At 33.1% G+C, this 20,081-nt stretch overlaps 2 protein-coding genes across 2 annotated transcripts in view; one reads left to right on the top strand and one right to left on the bottom strand.

Moving 5' to 3' along the window:
- LOC149086419 (uncharacterized) overlaps nucleotides 1-16,782 on the bottom strand; it is a 45,583-nt gene extending 28,801 nt beyond the window's left edge. The window contains exons 1-5 of the mRNA XM_089255528.1: nucleotides 16,628-16,782; nucleotides 6,544-6,632; nucleotides 6,222-6,340; nucleotides 4,278-4,449; nucleotides 197-327 (exon numbers count right to left, since the gene is read on the bottom strand). Of these exons, the coding sequence (XP_089111654.1) occupies nucleotides 197-327; nucleotides 4,278-4,449; nucleotides 6,222-6,340; nucleotides 6,544-6,632; nucleotides 16,628-16,637 (521 nt within the window). The 5' untranslated portion in view covers nucleotides 16,638-16,782. The remainder of the gene's footprint in view (nucleotides 1-196; nucleotides 328-4,277; nucleotides 4,450-6,221; nucleotides 6,341-6,543; nucleotides 6,633-16,627) is intronic.
- A 1,336-nt stretch (nucleotides 16,783-18,118) lies between these two features.
- The window catches only part of LOC149086420 (uncharacterized), a 38,288-nt gene continuing 36,325 nt past the window's right edge, over nucleotides 18,119-20,081 (top strand). Inside the window, exon 1 of the mRNA XM_089255529.1 lies at nucleotides 18,119-18,285. The gene's annotated coding sequence lies outside the window, so the exon portion shown is untranslated. The remainder of the gene's footprint in view (nucleotides 18,286-20,081) is intronic.

Here is a 20,081-nt window from a genome sequence, read left to right on the forward strand (position 1 = left end):
AGGTATTATGTAGCATATACTTTAGTTTTTTGCCATTTTGGTTATATTTTTGGTTTTAATGAATATTTCTTGAAAACAGTCTTTAAATTTTTTTCACCCTTTAAACTTCAAGATACAGGAGTTACACTGCATTGTACAGCACCAAAAAATGCTCACACACTGAAATTTAATCAAACAAATAACATGGACATTTCACCTTTTGTTAATAAGCTCATTAAATTTTCTAGAATCTTCTTTGTATAGGCGCAGACCAAAGAAATACCAATACACATTACTCTTACTATCCTCACCAACAGGTTGAACCCTCATAGCATCACTTTCCATGCACTATAAAGAAAAAACGGATTGTAATTTACATGATCATTATTACTAAAGAGCAATAAATGAGCAATCGCCACAAATTTGTTTATCTTTTGAAATATTTAATCTGTCCTGTGAACTAATAAGCAAAGGCATACAAAAACAAACCGTACAAAAATTATTCAGGACAAAAACCACAATTTTCAGGTTCATTGCGGACTTATAAAGACCAGCATGCTCAAATGAGTGCATTTCGTCAAAAATAAATTTATATCCGAATAAGTAAATTAGAGCCTCACATGGAAATACTCGAATCTAACTCATGTAGCCTCAATCTGAGAGTTGAGTTGACTTGAACACTTGAGTTAGCCTTCTCCCTCGCACTGCGCTACTAAAAAGAAAATCTTGAAGCCCAGAAAAGTGAGTGAAAAATATGCAGTGTTTAGTTCACCTCCCTTATCTCCCTGTACATTATGAACCAGAATAGGAAAAAAAAAGTTTAGTGATTCTAGTAGTGATGAAGTTCATATATTATAATTGGGTTTATTGCAAAGTTTATTGCTTCTTATCTAAACAAATCAGCTGATTACCTGTGAGCTTTGATGAGTGACTGCTAATAATCCTTAAGGTAAGTGAAATTCATGTTTTAAATATCCATTATTTGGAGGGAGTTGTAGTTCTATAAGATGAAGCTTTATTTATTTTTAAGCTCTAACTATGCTATAACTGTTTATCTTGGAGGGATATGGTTTCCCCATATAACTCCCACAAGCATGTGTGTGCATGTGAATATGTGTGCATATTTATATTACACACATTTTGTTCAAGAGGGATTTGAGCAGGACTGGCAAGTTTTTGTTACAGTGGAAAAAACTGCAGTAAAAACCATTTTTGTCAAGCAAGTTGCTTGTACAATTTTTTAATAAATGTTTGCACGTGTCTTTTCTTAATGAAACCCAACAACACAAATTGATATGAGTTGTATCACTGAAGTAAAAGTATAGAACATCATAGTTTCCCAAACTTTTTGTTCCATCACACCCTTCAGAAATTTTTTTCTCTCATCCCCCAACTCAAGCGATCCCATAGGATCCTGTGTTATACTCGTAGATTCTACCGCCATCCAGGACCATTCCATTGCCTACCAAGGGGTGATATTGCGCACTTCTGGAAACACTGGTGAAGAATATTCTCCTTGCCTCTCTCTCTCTCTCTCTCTCTCTCTCTCTCACACACACTTCATTAATTTAAATAAGGGTCAATGAAATTGAAAAGCCACAAAGTCGCATTCCTAAGTATTACGTAATATGCAAATAGATCATCATTGATTAAGCTCACAGTATTTTAATTTTCAACCTTTATTTTAAGATTTTTGTCAATTTTTTTTGTTCTTTTTTGTTTAAACGCTGCTGAATTTGTTTATGCACTAAAACGACAACTGAGAATGAAAAGCAAAGGTTTCTTTTTGGCATGTAACATTTTTCCATTATTGTAGTATAGCATAGCTGCCAACTTTTGAAAATTAAAATTCGGGAGATTTCGCGCAAACCCGTATTTTATGCTAAAACCACTCCCTAATAAATACAATAGGGATTTTTCCAAATAAAATAGGGATTTTCCAAACATAAAAGTTAAAGCGTAGGGAATAAAATCCCTACTCAAAAACTGAAGTCAAATTAAAATAGGGATTTTACACGCATGGAAGTTAAACCCTTGGGAATAAAATTCCTAGGCAAAAAACAAGTGAAATTGGAGGCCAAAACTTCAATGATGTAAAAATAAATATTGTTCAATCAGAAACGCTGCGAACAAACATTCTGCGCCGCGAATGACCCCAAAATCATCGGAAGATGAAGGAACACACCGTCAATTTTTGAAGAACACTGACTTTTTGTGACGCTTGATGTTTTTTTTTTCTTTCCATGACCGATGTTTATGTCCGTAACGGCTATCCGTAACACTACTTGTACAAAAAGGAAAAGTCGGCCCTCTTCTGGAACGTTTGATGAAAGGAAATTCATCGAAATAAGTATCTTTAAAATTGATTAAATATATTTTTGCTTATCAGTATTCATGCTTTGTTATAACTTCAACAAAAGAAATTTTGATCACATGCGCGTCACTATAATCTTCCATTATTATCCAGGACTATTGGCTGCTAAGCCATTTCCCTGCACGATAAGACAAACAACTTTCTTGTTACCATCAGAGGGTTTGTAAAACTTCCTTAAAAAGGGAATTTCTCCATTTACGACGTGTGACGTCATTTCGAAAGGGAAAAAAAAGAGGCTTCATGCCCCACAAGAAATTCCTTAGGGATTGTTTTCATAGGCGGAGATTTTTTTTAATAAAGTAGGGAATTTGTAGGGACAATTAGGGATTTTTGTGATTTTCGTAAAAATTCGGGAGATTTAAGAACTTTTCGGGAGGTCGAGCGATGAAGCTAAAATTCGGGAGATTCCCGAAAAATTCGGGAGACTTGGCAGCTATGGTATAGGATAATGAAGTTGTTCAAAACCATGCTTAAAAAGTTTTGCTCAAAATACGCACCACTTACACGAAAAGCTCCCACAATTGATACTACTAATATTATTGATTGAATTCAATAATATTAATAAAATTATGGAAGAAAATATTTAGTTGGGAACAGTATATCAAAATTATACTTCTAATGATTGATAATTACATAACACGTTCATAATGTAATAGTTTTCAAATTTTATTTTTCCATTTTTGCCAATTATTGCCTGGTTTTGTTAGGGTTACATCAGAGAATATTCTATAGAAAATACAAGTTATGACAAAATATAACTGTGCTTATCTTGTTAAAAAATTCAGCTTCGGGTCACTCCTTGCGCAAAAAAAAAAAGAAAAAAAAAGAAGAGATATTTCAAGAGTCTTGTTACTTTTGTTGGGTTCGACTAGCATGCGATGTTGCCAGTGACTGACTTTGTTGCCAATATTCTTGTGTGAGAGCCTCTATAGAGAAATATATGTGTTTGATCCTCTGGATATCAAGTCTCCTATTAGTCATAAAACTTCAGTATCCCATGTGAGGAGGCCCTTACTTAGATGGTAAACTCATTTTCAAATCAAGAATTGGACACAATTTAATTATAATCACACAAACACAGCCAGGGAAATACTTCCCTAAAAATTTTATCTCAACTACTTAGGAGGGATGCTGATCTAGTATTTAGGTAGCTAAGATTTCAATATTTTCTGCTTATACAGTCGAATCCTGTTATAATGAACACCAAGAGACCGGAGGAATCACTTCGTTAAAACAAAATTTCATTATAAAGGAATTCCAGGTTACCTAGCATTGTTCCTATGTTAACTTATTTGGGGGATTAAAAAGTGTTCGTTAAAACGAGATTTTCACTATAACGGTATTCGTTAAAACGGGATTCGACTGTATACTGTAATTTTCATTATTACACTTGTCCAATATTTGTTTTTTGAAATAATTTTTTTGTATGATGAAGTCAAAATACAAAGCTCTAACAGGCAAAATGCCCAACATGGTGGCTGAAAAAAAAATTCCCATAACAAATATTAATGTTATATATATTACTAAAATACAGCAACCCAATTAAAAATGCAATTATAAAAACTAATAACTACATATGTGATAATATATTATAAAATGCCCATATAAAATATTTAAGGTTGTCTTATTCTAAGTATGGATCGCTTCTCAATTTACCTCAACATGTTATTAAATAAGTATGCCATTTCATTTGTGATCTAGCAATAACTCAACTTCCCTAATGTCACTTCTGTTGTACTCATTTAGAGTATAATAATAATGTATAACCCAATGTGTAATAATAAAGATAAATTCCCTATCCAATGTAACAGCTGTGTTCAGTACTGATTATATGAATTCTCAATAATAGATAGATGAAACCATCTGCTAATTTTAATGTCAGAGTAAGAGAGAGATACAAATGATAAACATTTAAACTTCTTACCTGATCCACATTTGAATAATCAAGACGCAGTTCACAAGTAGAAAAAAGAACTTCAACTTTAGTTCTCAGAGTCCAATCTGAGAATAATGTGCTTGAAATAGCTGAAGATAACTCTTCCCTGCCTCCACTTGCTTTAAATTTTTTAAGTAAGATCTCCAGCCAGTTTTCATAACTACAAAAAACACATGTTCATGCATGTTTGAGACTCATGGTATTGCAATGAACATAAAAATTGACCTCTTTCAACATTTATATTCATGCAGAATTTGATTATTTTTCATACATTTATCCTAAATTGAACTTGCATCAAGTTATAATTTTCAAATCCTAAAGTAGTATATTTCACAGTAGTATTTAGTAGTGTCTGGTCTCAATCCCCTGCCGAAATTCAAGATTACCAATATGTCTGGAATCACATGATTGAGTTGCATTATATTACAGAGATACAGTCTCATACACTCATTTAATTATTACAGGGTTTGAAATATTACATCTGACTGAGTGTTAAAAAAATCAATTTATGAAATTTGTTGGAAGGTCTCAAGATCCCTTTGCAAGAGATTACATTGCTCTCTAACCAAGTTCCTCAATTGTCTTGATACAATTTCATGGTTAATCAATTCATGGGTCTCCATAGGCTGAAGCATTTTTTCAGCTACAAATTTACTAGAAAACTAATACTGTGTAGTGGACAAAATTTTTGATCCAGTAGTCCACTCCACGCTTGTTATTCTAAATAATCTACAAAAACTAAATAAGAAATATAATTTTGGAATTCTCAGTAATTCTTGGGAAATATTATTTACTGTTCCTGACTTCCTAAGGTCTCAAAATGTTTGGTAAATTAAAACTCTAATAATGAACATGTTTGCAGTATGAATAATATCTAAAAAAGGGTGGATGTAATGAAACAAAGCATAGGGATTGAATAAGCAATGCTAAGAATACTGTGTATACGAATTAAGGTTAGCTATATTAAGACATTTTCATTTAGTGACTGACAAAATAAAAATTTGGTGAACATATATAACAAAAACACCTGCAGAACACCTTTAAGATGGCTATAGAAGCAACAGAGTAATAAACAAGCATTATAGAAAAATAGTTGTAGTGAATTTCATTCAAAACTTAAACTTAACACCTGGGTAAGAGGAAGTGACAGACAAAGTATGAAAAATATCAGGGAAAAAGTACTCGAAAGATCAGTAAATTAATTTTAGGACTTGAGGAATCAAGTTAATTTGAAGAAAGTAGTGAACATGGTATAAATGAGTTGAATTCGGGATCTGAAAATTGGGACATGAACCGACTCATTGACACTACTGAAAAAGAGTAAACTAATGAAGACTTGAAATGAGTTTAGAAATCTCTTAAGTTTTCTGAGAGAAAAGAAAGAGAACAATGGAGTTCATGAGCTCAAAAATACTTTTCGTGAAAAATTTAGGTAAAACTCTAATGAAGGCTTTCAGATATTTAAAGAAGTAGATGAAAATACAGCCTATTTTATGAAAAAATTTATAATGAAAAAAAAACAGACATACCGATTTAAAGGTCTCTATTATACCTATTGTACAGATTTAAAAAATAATAATTAAAATACAATACAAAATCTTTTTGTAACTGAACCTGCATTATATATAATACAAATATTCTTTTCAACATTTTTCCTCAACTTAGGTTGAACATTCCATTTTGAATGGGGGCTGTTCTGTTTTTCCGATTTCAAATTAGCAAATTGATGCGATTTCAACCTATAAATAAAGTTCAGAACTTATCCGGTTCGTAAATCAATCAGTGACTGTATTTACCACTTTCTGGATAATTGCATCTGAAAAACATTTTTTACAAATTGCATAGTTTGTGTGAAGCTCTTTCAGTCTTCTATTATATCATTAACCTGCAAAATTATTAAATAGTTATATATCAAAAGAAAGATAGACTCACTTTGGTTTGGTTTTTGAAGCACAACCCTCAAGAAGTCGAATAATCAACTGCTCTATGGTAGCACAAGGGGTGAATGTAATATCATCACAAAGCTCAGGTAAGAAAGCAGCTTCCAATTCCTAGAAGCAATACAATATTTCCAATAGAGAATAAACATTTATTTCAAGCAGCTTTTATATATCTACTTATCGATTCCCCTCCCCCATTAATGTATAGAAGAAACAGGCAGGACTGGAAGAAATTACCTAATAAGCCAGTTTATTCTCATATACAGAAAATTGACTATTATAATTATTAATAAATAACTGAATGAATAACTTACTTCGATTTCAAAGGGGAACAAATCAAGTGCTGTTTGAAATACATGACAGAAGTAAGCAATAGCTGGCACCTCCCACCAGCTTTGGAGCTCTGAAATTGACAAAGGGCAAAAACATAATTCAGAGGTTATTACAAACCCAATTACAAAAAAATTATCCAATCATAAATCAAATTTAAAAAAATGTCAGCAAAGAAATTAAATAAGCAAACTGTCAATTGCTGTAAATATTGCTGAAAAAATGAAAAGTTGCAAATGAAATTTCATTTCAGATATAAACTTTATCGGGTAAACACGACTAAAAATTCTAACATTCTTTAACTTTTTGTGCTGCTTTATTTCACTCTTGCACACAAGATTGAGAAATATAAAAACACCTCATGGTTCTACTTACATTTCTATTAAATTAAAAAATTAAATTTTGCAGCCTCTCATTTCAAAGCTATAGTATAATAGGAAAGCAAGTACTAAACTTGAGCCTTCTCAATGCAGTTAATACGATGGAAAAAAAATCAAGAGATGCAGAAAACAAACATGGTTCAAACTAGGGTTGGGTTTTTGATAAAACCGGTTTTTGATGTGACAAGCACCAAAAACTTGTTTAAACTGTCAAAAACTGATTTAAAATGTCAAAAATATAAATTAATGCTTTTGGATGATGTTTTGAATAAAATAGATGTATAATATAATGACGACTCGTGGCATACTCTGTGGAACACGGGGAGTTGTTTCTGAAGGACCCAAAAAAATATATATATAATGACGAGACTTACTTTTTTACATATTACAATGTTTTATTTTTAAACACCAATTTATTACAATTAAAAAATATATTAATTATAATTTGCAACTTTGCAAAGGGAAAGATAGATTGCGCATCTAACTTATAGTGAACTTAAATATATCAAAAAAATATCAGAACCTTTCCTTTGGTTTTTATACACCATGTTTTAAAAAACCATGTATATTCAAGTTTTATATTTTACAAGTAAAATTTGTACTTGTAATGTAAATTTTCCCTTTAATTTTTTACTTCTAACGTAAATTTTCACTTTAATTTTTTACTTTACAAGTATACTTTCACAAGAAAAAAATTAAAGTAAAATTTGGTCATTCCCAAAAAAAAAAAAAAATAGACCTACAAATCATTTCAGACACACTATTTTTTACAAAATTTTGAAGTATTCTTGTAGTAATTTTAATTTTTTTCTAGTTCTTCATTGAATTCTGTCTCAGATGATGTTTCTTAATTATTTCAGGTGGTATCAAATTTTCTTTTAAAACTATTGTTTGTAGCAAACCCTTAAAATCTTACTGTCCCAGTCTGAGAAAGTGTTAAACAAAGAGATGGTGTAAATCTGAAATTTTTTTTCATAAAACTCAGAATCAAGTTTCATATGTGTGCCATAGATGAATAAAAATGAAAATAAATATTGAAAAAAAAGTTTTCTCATGAAGAACTATTTTTTGTTTGTGTCCCGAAATTTTTCCCATCGTAAAATGTCCACTCTGTTGCGCCCCCCCCCCATTTGGGAAATATATTTTCATTCCAGATTAAATGTGATAAGGATAACACTTTTGAGCTCATTGAAAGGTTTAATTTTACTGTTTGATTTTGGACTTAAACATTTGGATTTAACTTTTAAAAAATTACTTAAGACTCATGTTATGTCTTCAGTACTCACTGGATTTCTCATCATGTGGATCATGCTCAGATTTCTCACTGTGGAATGTCCATTCTCTTACATCATTATCATAACTGGTTTTTTTTCCCATCTATATACTTGGACTTATGGGTGGGTGGTTCCATAGAATCTAGCACTGCGACCAGAGGTCTATTGCACTACTTCATCTACAAGATTTTATCATTTAAATTTTTAATGATAAAATAATAATTTATGCTTATTTGTCCACTCTGTTACTTGTCCCAAAAACGCAAACACACAACAGAACGGAAACTATGATTTAAAGTTTTCTTAATTTAAATCAGAAATTTTAAAGTTAAAAGCAGTTAAGCACTGTTACAAAGAAGCATTTTTTGCAGTTTAGACAAAAAAGAAAATAAAAGAACACTTCAAACTAATATAGAAATCAAGAGATTTTAAGTTTTAAGTTTTAAGGTAAATTTTATGTGTTACACCTCAATTTAAAACCCTTACAACATTCTCTATCATGTTATTTTTCAGTTAAATACCAAGGTTAAGTAGTACAGATCATCAAAATCACTCAGGCACAAATCCAGGAAGATGTGTCAAAAGGGGCATTTCAGTATGAGTCAAGGCTGTATCTTATGGGACAGAATCATTATTTTCCTATACAGTAGCACCCCCCCCCCACCCCCATATTCGCTTGGGTTACGTTCTGGGGGTGGGTGCAAATATGGGAAATTCGCGAATAACCGAAAAACCATAGGTTATTTTTTGTATCTAACATCATGAGAAAAGCAGGGTGACACAGAGGGTAGAAGGGAATGTAAAAGAGGGAGGGAGGGTGCAGCAATCGTTGGCGATGTTTTCTGAAAGATATTTGTGATTTCTGTTCACCGTTTCTTCTTTTCTCCACATCATCAAGTATGTTGGAGTGTGTTGACAAGGCTTCCTCTACCAATTTTTCTACAAGTGAAAAACATAACATGGAGGGATCTATGTCATGAAAATAATTAATTGCTGATTTGACTTGCAAAGCCCTTTTGCTATGTTACTCATGATGAACTTGTCTTTCACTTCTCTATCTTGATCTTCATCTTGTACCGCTTAGTTTTCAGGAGCAGTCAGCTGCATTAATTCCTCCTCGGTCAATGCCTCTGAATCGCTATTACTTAGCTGTTCGACTTCTATATCCATATCATTGAACCCTTCTCCACCCACCTGTTTTGCTAACGTGACAATGTCTTTTATAATCTCTTCAGTTGGCTCTGTAGAACTAGTTGTGTCCTGGAGGGCACATTGTAGCCAAAGGTTAATCCAACCTGAGGTGACTATTTCTTTCATAAGAACTGCCATGGCTCTAGTGATGACAGTAATGGCATTAGCAAGTCATCCAAAAATAAGTCATCCTACACATGCACAACTCAAATTTTGTAAACAAAACATATGAATGACAATTTGTATGATACGAAAAAAAATTCCAATAAAGAAAAAAAAAACATGAATATAGAAACCACGAATAAGGGAGGCCGACTATTATTTTTGTTTCCAGGCTTTACTCCCACTCCACTCTGGATCACTCTGTACGAGGCATAAACAAGAGATTTATAACACCAATTTACTATTCAATATTTCACAAAAAAATTTGAAGTAAAAGAAAATATATATATTTTCTATCATCCCGATGATAGAATATATAGTTGAATGAATTCAGTGCCCACTTTGACCAGATTTAAAAATTTTACCAGAACAAAAATTCAAACTATGAGGGGCATGTATGTTTTGAATTTCCTCATGGTGTGAATGTTTTTCAAAGGTTATAGAGGAGTCTCTGCAACACCTTTCACATTTTTCATATAACTGCTGAGAAAATAAAAGTATATTTACATAGCCTATTTAGAATATTTGAAATATCTTCCTCTCAGTTAAGCAGGTTTGTCCACTGTTACAAAAAGCATTTTTGCAGTTCACAGACAAAAAAAATCAAAGAACACTTCAAACTAATATATTTAATTGCAAATTATCAACCCATTGCCTATCACAGTGTTTCTCAGCCACCGGGCCGTGACATCAATCTTACCGGGCTGCGAGAATATATTCATTACCCTTTCATTTTTCAAAGCATTTCCAAGAATAACTAATTGGTTTAGTTAACTATTATGGTACATATTATTTTAATGTTTCAGTCTAAAAATCATACAAGGGGAAAGATGAAAAACCCTCCTCTAGAGTTCCAGAACAAAGGCTTCCAGCCGTAATTATAGGATCCCTCTTCCCCTTATCACACTGAAAATCCTTCGTTTTGTTGCTAGACCCAAAGAAATGGAAACACGTCTCTGGTCTTCCCTCCCCTCGAAACTAGTATTTTTAATTCTTTTTTTTTCTTTTCGTATTTTTGAGTACCCGTCTTCGTGAGACCCAAACAATACAGCAGAGGTTGGGAGCGTTTTTCCATACTCTCCGTGCTTTTCCCTCGAAAATATACTTCAGGGCTCTCTGTTGACAGCCAGATGACCCTGTTGTTTGCATGTTCACGGTTTGCTATTGTCGGCACCACAGAAAATGTCCGAATAATGCCATGGAAAAACTCTGTATCCTACATTCCTTGGAGACTGGAAAAACATCTGTGCTACTCGCCAATGATAAAGCCTCATAACCTCAAACGGGAATAATTGTGAGTGATTAGGAATTTCCGGGAAATATTTTATAAAAAACCGTGTTCGACCATTGGACCCGTTATTTACAGTCAGTGGTAAAAACCTCTAGCAGTCATTATAACGATTTAGTATGTGTTCTTAGAAACAAACAAAGTATTTTACGTATGCGTGGCAAATGTCAGTGACAAATGTCACTGAAACACCTGCTGCATACAGAAAATAGTATGTTTTGAATTGGTCATAAAGGTGCACATGACTACTGGTGATAACTCGAATACTGTTTTCTTTGCAAAAACACAGTGAATTACGTTGCGAGGGTTTTCGTTTTGGTTTCCTTTCCAGTGTGGATAAGTTCACAAATCTAAATTTTTGTTCAAAAATAGAGAAAAGTTTGTTTAGAGTACAAAGTTTGAAATTTATCAAGTTACACAATTTAACAAAAGCATCTATCGTGAATATACCGTAAAGAGTGTTTAGCCCAAAACTGAACAATTTTCTGCTCTTCAGTGGACTTTTTTTATGGTGAGTTGCAATATCTACATTTTTATTTTATATCATTACCTTCTTTCTAGCTGAGATTAAATACAAAGTTTGATCGTAAAATATATCACTAATTAAGTTATTAAAATAGTGCTAATAAATAAGTGCTGCGTCAATGTCAGCAACAAATATTCTATTGCCCACTATGAATAAAAACTTCATATTTTTACACACTATGCAAAATTATTCTATAAAATTGAATATTAAGATATTTAGATTGATTTATGTATGACCAATTCAATCTTTTAATGAGGTAGAGGTGCTGAAATAAAGAAAACATTGAGGGGGCAGAAAGTTGTCCTTTGTCCCATATATACGGGCTCAAGCCCTTATGCAGGAGATGGGGGTAGATCGTTGCATTGTATATTGATTATTGGTGGCTCTGCCACGTCATAAAATATATTGGGGAGTTCAAACAGCCTCAGTACCCAGGTTACGGTGCCTAAGCAATGAGAATGTTTACTACAGTTGCTGAAGAAACGCTTCGTTTGTTTGTCTGCACGTTATTAATACATTACCAAAAAAAAAAAATGTAAATGTAAAATGTAAAAAATAAGATAATGGATTCAATTCATTAAATGGGTTTTAATTAATTAATCAAATAATTAAAAGGGTTTAAATTTATTATTCAATTAAAGAGGGGTTTAATTAATTGATTAAATGAGCTTTTAATTAATTAATTAGCTCTCAATCAAAAGGTCATTGGTTGTTTATTAATTATTAACTTATGAACGAGTAAGCTATTCCAGACCGGGCAGTAGACTCATAGAAATTGGATTCAACGAGCCGAGGTTTCCAAAAAAGTTGAGAACCACTGGTCTATCAGAAATGAAAAGTTTTGATTTTAAGCAGTTAAATATACATGTAAAATGAACTTTTCTATGCACTATTTAGAAAAAATCATGAAAACCATCAAAACAAAAAAAAATTCAAAACATTTATAACTGCCTTTTTTTTAAACATATGGGTAAGAATTAGGTTGATTTTAAACGATAAAAATAGCAGATATATTTTTTACAGCGATATTTGTTTCTGTAACAGAGTAACCAAAATCCATGTCTTTAAGTCACAAAACCCCAAAAATAAAATATTACAAAAGAAAAGTGAAAAATATTTATGAATTATTAAACTTTGAGTCATTGGCTATAATTTGAGATCAATTTTATTTTTAAAATTCAACTTTGAATTTTTCATTTCAAAAATGTGAAATGTACACTTTTTGGGAATGACCTATATATATTATATATATGAATTTTATCATCATGTCCCCCTTCCCGCCTTTCATGTCTATCTTCGTCTATGCTCAGGGGCCTCTTGATGCATCAGGAAACTTGACCTTGCATAGTATCTACCTTCAATCCTGTCTAAATTTTTTGTAGTCTCTTCAGGATCCCTCATGCTCATTCAGAATTGGCTGAGAACAGTTACTATTCTGCAATTAGTAGAGATCTATTGTCAGGTTATTTTTAGAAAGAATTTCCACGTGTGAAAGAATTGGAAACTAGGCTGGGTTTATCTTCAAAGTTTTTTCTTTTTTGCTGAAGTTATTCTTATACCTATAAATATTTTCTGTAGAGGTGGAGATAGTAGTAAGCATTGGATGCAATCATGGTGGTCCTCTCAAAATCCATCTCATGTTGTTAATACATGTTCAGTTACAGCCAATTTCTTTTCTTGTGCTCTTTCAATCTGCTGGCTACGCTTCTTTTGGTGATGTCTGAGCATGGTATACTTTGTGGTATGGACATGGTAATGGCACTCGCTACTGAAAGAGAATATATTGGGCCCTTCACTGAGAGGAGCAATTTCCCCGGTTTCTTCTTTCATTCGCAAAAGATAATACACACCCACCACACAACAATACAAGAAAATGTAAATAAAATACAGAAGAAAGACAGCCCAAATACAATGATACATGCAAGGCAATGATAATAGGAAGGTTGGTGGCTCTTTTTATTTCTTTATATATTTATAGTTCTTGGCTATGAAGGTTTGTTATAGATGTTCAAGTTCTTCTGGTAAATGTTCTGTCTCGCATATGTGTTTTGATCAATCCACTCGCATCTTCGGCACAAGAAAGACTATGGGCGTGGTTTGTCAGCACCAATTACAGATATAGCTAGTTCTGTTCATTCCCAGCACTGCTCTGAATATAGAGAAATCGCCACAACTATAATTTCATTTATGTCAGTGTCTCTTAGTCTTTGTGAACCCCCAAGACCATTAATGTCTGTAACAGTTTCAACGGACCACTTACAGTAATTCTTAAATTTTTGCCCCCCACAGCTTTCCTTTTCTTCAGTCAATGCTTATCCACAGCTCCCTAGACCAGTCTATTAAATAATTAATTCAAGCACTTGACCGGCACACATCAATATAGACAGCTCACCTCTAACAAAGATTAGAGGCAAGCACCTCTATCAACTGTTATGAACACTTTGATACCCATAGCTTACAATATATATATATATATATGGGGAAGTGTCAAATATTTTATTAAAAGCATTGTGAATAAGTTCTATTTTTAATTATAGTTAAATTTCAAGTCGACTTAAGAGCACCTATCCCATACTCGACACCATCAAACCAACTCTAGTCCGTTGATTGGTCTCATTAAACCCAAACATTCAACTAGTATTGGTTAAAACAAATATCAGATATTATTTTTTAAGTTCCCGTTCAACTTTCTTGCATCCAGGATTGACTGTATATCGTCACCTTATAATTAAAACCTCATACATCAAAAATTATAAATCTTACAGGAAGAGCAAAAAAAAGGATTGTGCTTCCCAAGACACACAAAAGGGGGTTAATTTTTTTTCCTCTATAGAGAGCAGATCGTTGCCGATTTTTTTTTCTTCTTTCAAGAGCTCTAATAGGCGAGACATGATTTCCTTAATCTAAACTGTCAAAAAGTCATTTTCAAAAGAAAATGTATATACAAGGTTTTTATTATAAGGTGATATATATTTCATCATAGTTTCAATAGCAACTATGGTGAATATAGCACCTATCCCATCCTCAATGTCACACAGAGGTCTTCAACCTTTTTCTTGTCGTGAGCGCTGCCTGTACCCAGTGCCATAACTAGGCAGGTGTAACAGGTGCATCCACACAGGGCCTAAGAATGGGCCAAATGGGACCTAAATGAATATTCTTGCACATGGCACAGGAATGGCTAGTTACAGCACTGCCTGTACCCATCATCAAAAGAAGAGCACCCTTACGACACGTTTGACATACAAATGCATGAAATCAAAATTAATTCAATCCTCGAATGCAATTTGTACATGGTGTTTAATTGGAACGTTGATCAAGTGGTTGCGAGCATCAAATCTGACACGAGCATTAAGCACTCTGGGTGCTTCAGGGAGAACCAAGGTGCTCACAAGCAACGAGTTGAAGATGCCCACTCAACACCATGGAACCAACTCCAGTCTGTTGATTCATTTCATTAACTACTTATTAGTTATGCCCGAACACTGTTCAGGTGTTGCAAAAGCCAACTTTGAGTAAAAACGCCATTGGTTCATTGTAATTAAAAATTACCATGAATCAATAAATTCAGTAGGCCTACTTGTAACAGCCTTGGCAGCAGATTTGAATTCATGTAATCGATTTGAACATGGCATTGTTTATCAGAAAATATGTTTAGTTTTGGACACAATATTGGTTGTAATGAATACCAGATATTTGAAATTATTTTCAAGTTCCCGTTCAAATTCTTTGTATCGGGTCTCAACTAGTACCCTATATAGTATATACTATTACGTCCAAAGTTTTGCGACTTATTTTATTATGGAAGAATGAATGCAGATAGAACCTATTTTGTGTTTCTTTCGAAGTAATTACCCTGTGCAATTATGCATTTTTGCCATTGTTCATGAAAAGATGTAGATGAGGATTGAATTGCAAGCCTTCTTGTTACATCCTCCAGCGAATTTGTCGCTGCACTTCTTGGGAACCTGAGAATCATTGCCCTTTAAGCAAATCCTTTATCTGTCTTTTATCATTGCCCTTTAAGCAAATCCTTTATCTGTCTTTTATCATTGCCCTTTAAGCAAATCCTTTATTCGGGAGGGGAGGTGGAAAGGTCACATGGTGCATGGAAGATCAAAAGATCAAGGGAAAAAGTTTGTTGCAATAATATCGGAATGTGATGTTTTGACAGGTAATCTGACACCAGGAAGGACCTGCGAGTTTTTTCATATATATAAACGTCTGCATAATTCAGTGAGACGCAAGTGATCAAGATCTTTGGAAGGCCAGGTCGTGGGTGCTTCATCACGACAATATGCCAAGTGAAAGGTCTGTACTGGTGTCATATTACCTGTCGAAACATCACATTCCAATACTTTTACAACCAGCCTATTCCCCCATGTGTGACTTTTTTCTTGAATAAAAAATTTGCTTAAGGGACAAAGCTTCTCAGCTTCAAAGAGATGCAGCGAGGAAGGCAGTAAAGGATGTGGCAAAAGGAGGCTTCATTCTGCATTTACATCTTTGTATGAACAATATGTAATTGCACAGTGTAGTTACTTCAAGGGAAATACCAAATAAACAGGTTCTATCTGTATTCATTCTGCTGTAATAAAATAAGTCTTGGAATGTTTTAAACATATTTCATCAGAGTTTCAATAGAAACTGGCGAATAGAGCACCTCATCCTCAACACCATTGAACCACCTCCAGTCCGTCCGTCGATTCATCTCATTGAGCTTGAGCATTTATCGTGTATCGGTTATAACGAAAACCAGATATCACAAACATTTTTCACATTCTTGTGTGTGTGACTGTTACATCTGGGCTCGACTGTATGCATATTTTGTCATAGTTTCAGTAACTACTATGACAGAACAGCTATGTCACAGGATTTGTAAGTTCTCGTTTTCATTTTTTTTCGAGGGTAAATTACATTCCACTACACTTCATTACAAATGTTATGAAAACTTATGGACTTTACAAAACTTTGGGGATGGAATTAAAAGGTCAGAAAAAAAGAAGTGTACTACGTAGGCCCAGCGTTAGGAAGTTACGAATAGCATTTCCTTAGTTCTAAGGAAAATCTACAAAAATCATGAAATGAGAAATGTTGACATGTTTTTAGTTTTGGTAACATCCATCGAAGTTCACAATATTAATTGAGAAATAGGGGAGAAATCGGATCAATTAACCACGTATACGAAGTAAACCATAGATTAGCTAAACAAAATGAAATAGTTCACAAAAAAGAGATATTTTTTACCATTCATCATAATAGATTCAACTCGAAATCAATGCAATAAATAGTTTTTCGGCTCCTTGTTTCAAAACACACGCAGATTTCGCGCAAAAAAAATTGTTCTGAGCAATGCACCCGCAATAAAATAAAATGCTTTAAGTATTGGCGATGTTAGTAATAGTTGTTATCCTACCCTCGAACACCTCTTCTTTTTTTGTCGATAAAGCAGAAGAACTTTTCACGTGTTTTTTTAACCCTGTAACAGAAATTTTCCTTTAAAAATTAATAATAATAATTTTATCACTATTTTCAACCGAAATAATATTTAATACTGACTATAGATATTTTTTTTATATTATTTCCGCATAGAAATCAAGCTGTTAAGAATAATATTTTTTTTTTTTCAAATTTGTGAAAATGACAGTGAAATTTCCTTTTTGCATCGCAGCTTTTATTGTTAATGTTTATATACGTAATTTTTTGGAAAATTTAATTTTTATTAATTCGATGTTTCTTGGAAGAAAAACTATAATTCAAGAAAAAAAAAACAACCAGACAGTTTCGATTTCGATTTAAAATGCAAAATTTGCGTTTTGAAAATGGATTTAATGAATTTTCATTGGGGTTGGATGATGATTATGTTATAAATCCTGTGGAAATTGGCACTTTCATAATTTTGATGAAAATAAAGCAGTGCTAAAAGAAAATCAATCAAGCCGAACGAATGCATATTTTCAACATCGTGCACGAACCAAAATTGGTACCTGAAAACGATGCCTGGCGGTCCAGTACAAAGCGCTTTGGTCCAGTGGTTAGGAAACTATGCTCTGACTGCAGGTGTGAGTTCGAATCTCACTTCGGGTTTAAGATGTTACGCAACACTAATAAAATACCCGGGAGGTCATATTACAGAGAAATCATGTTATATTATCATTTTTAAAATAGAAAATATGTACTCCCGAAGATTATAACTCTATTCTATTTTAAACCGTCTATTGATAACGCACAAATTCTTTGTAAGAATCAAAGAATTTGATTGGAGATACCGTCAGTTTTGATCCTGTGGCTGCTCCTGGATGCACGACTCGAAATTTATACAGGAGATTTTGACTTCTGAATTTATTCTCGACTCTGGTCTGTCGGCACCGTGTTGGAAAATACCGACTCCGATGCCCCTGGAATAAATTTCTTTCCCAATCTAATAAAAAAAAAAAATGTTTTTCCCGTTAGAATAAATTTAGGGAGAACAAACATTAATTTTATAATCTAATATTCAATTTCTTTGGAATGTTTGAAACATCCCGACGGAAGTTCGTGATTTGAAATATTGAAAATACACCTTAAAAATTTAAATTCATTTAAAAAAATTTTTCTCTACTTCTACTCTAGACATTCCTCATTAAAAAATATTTAAATTTTTTTTTTCTCCTGTCGGCCACTCTCTACGAGTCTTTCTCTCTCCTTCAGTACCCCCTCCCACTCTTTTTATTATTTTTTTCTTTTAAAGCGACGTCGATTCCTTCCTGTTTACGGTTAATGTTTGGGAAGCGTTTGGCGTTTTGTGTGTCCACACACAGCACAGTCTCGTCTGTAGTAAAGCGAGCGAAAGATGGCGGATATCGTGGAACAGCCAACTGAAGAAGATACAGAAATGGCAGAGCCTGATAATTTATTTACCCGCGGTACGTATGGATTTCTTTAAAAAACAAGCCTCGATTTTTTTTCTTGTTCTCGGTAACAAATTATTGCGATGAATATGATCTTCATATTGCGAGAGACTCCATCCGAAGCTCCAACTGCTTCTTAGGGAAGACCTTTAATAGACCTACTGCTAGACATTCACCGCACTCTTAAATAGTTACTTTTTTTTTTTCTCAATATTCAGATCGATTGTTTAGCCGTGAAAAATTATACTTTGATTGTTGAATCGAGACTGTTGTGAGTGTTTATTTGATTACGTTTCTTCCGATGGAGCTGTAGTTAGTTTTTTTTTTCTGTCGGGTAACGATTTTTTTCCCGAGCGTGTTATTGAAAGCGCACGGAGAAAATATCTGTACCCCCTTGGCTCATATATGAAATATTGCATCGTAGTTTGTTTACATCGTTGTTCAATATTTTTATAGGTGTTTATTTGGTATTTTATTTCCGTATTTCGTTGTGATTAGTAATGGGTAATTAATCTTTTTTTTTTTATTGTTTATCCCCATTTTTTTTTTCTCCCTTTTGCGAGAAATATTTTTTTTAGTTTTGACAGGAAATTGTGGGGGCTGGTTCCAGCCTTAACTCTAACAGTTACTAAAATTAGCAAGCACTGCCCTGCACATCATCCTGTTTCTCTGCTGATTTTGTGAATGCAATTAGTGATTGGTATTCTTTTGAGGGATTGGCATTATTCAATTATTTTGATTTTTGATGCAAGGGTTTTTTCAGATTTATGCAGCTTTTGTATAAATTTTAATATTTTGTGAAATTCAACTCCATTGTTGGGATTTTACAAATGATATTCATTGGTAATTGTTTTTTGTTTTTAAATCATTTGTAAATTGTATACTATTTTTAAAAAGAGTTTTTCCACAAATGGATATATAATTAATGATATCTAATGAAAGCGTGATTTATGATTGGTACTTATAATTTTTCTGAATTCCCATCATTTATAATTATAAAATCAGATATTTATGTGAGTAGAGAATGAAAAATTTTTGCGTTTGAGTTATTCAATATTTAAAAAATATTTATCTGTGTTAAATCAGTATGTTGAGTCATTGCACGTTTTGATTCTTAAAAAATCAATGAAACATTTATAGTATAATAGTATCAAATGTAGTCCAGCGATAATTTGGCGATATGCTTAGCCAGGAGTTAACAAATCTCAGGTGCCTGGTCACTATGGCGATTTACAAAATTCATGTTTCAGCTTGAAGTTTTTGTGAATGATTACTAAATTAGAATCTGAGAGCAACACAAAATTTTCTGAATTAATGTCAGCATGTCTACCAGCATGCAAAGAGACTGTAAATCTGTGAAAAAAAGCCGAAATAGAAGATTATCTTGGACCATTTTTCTAAAAATAAAAAGTTTGGATCCTCAAGAGTTTGTTGGCACGTAGAGTTTTATTCAATTACGGTAAGTCCTATACTTAGCCAACATCATTCTCGTCAACTCCAACATCCTTTTTTGGTCCAACAATCATTCTCGCCAATAGATGCTATATATATATATTAAAAGATACAATATTCTGGATCCTATTTTCATGCAAGAAACTGGTTATTTATTAGGGGCGACCATAGGTGCGATTTAGATCACTTTTTATGGCAGCCTGATAGTCCTATTACTGCTTATGATGTAATTTTTTTAATCATCAAAATACTTCCATTTCTGTTGTCCTGAAAACCGACCGGTATCATTAGCGACTAGGACTGCAGTATTATGTTAATTCTCTGCTGTTGGCAAATTGTATCAATATAAAATTAATACA

This window comes from Pholcus phalangioides, unplaced genomic scaffold, assembly GCF_987345545.1.
Source record: "Pholcus phalangioides strain wild (caught in Gottingen) unplaced genomic scaffold, Ppha-v1.0 ptg000004l_1, whole genome shotgun sequence".
Lineage (NCBI taxonomy): Eukaryota > Metazoa > Arthropoda > Arachnida > Araneae > Pholcidae > Pholcus > Pholcus phalangioides.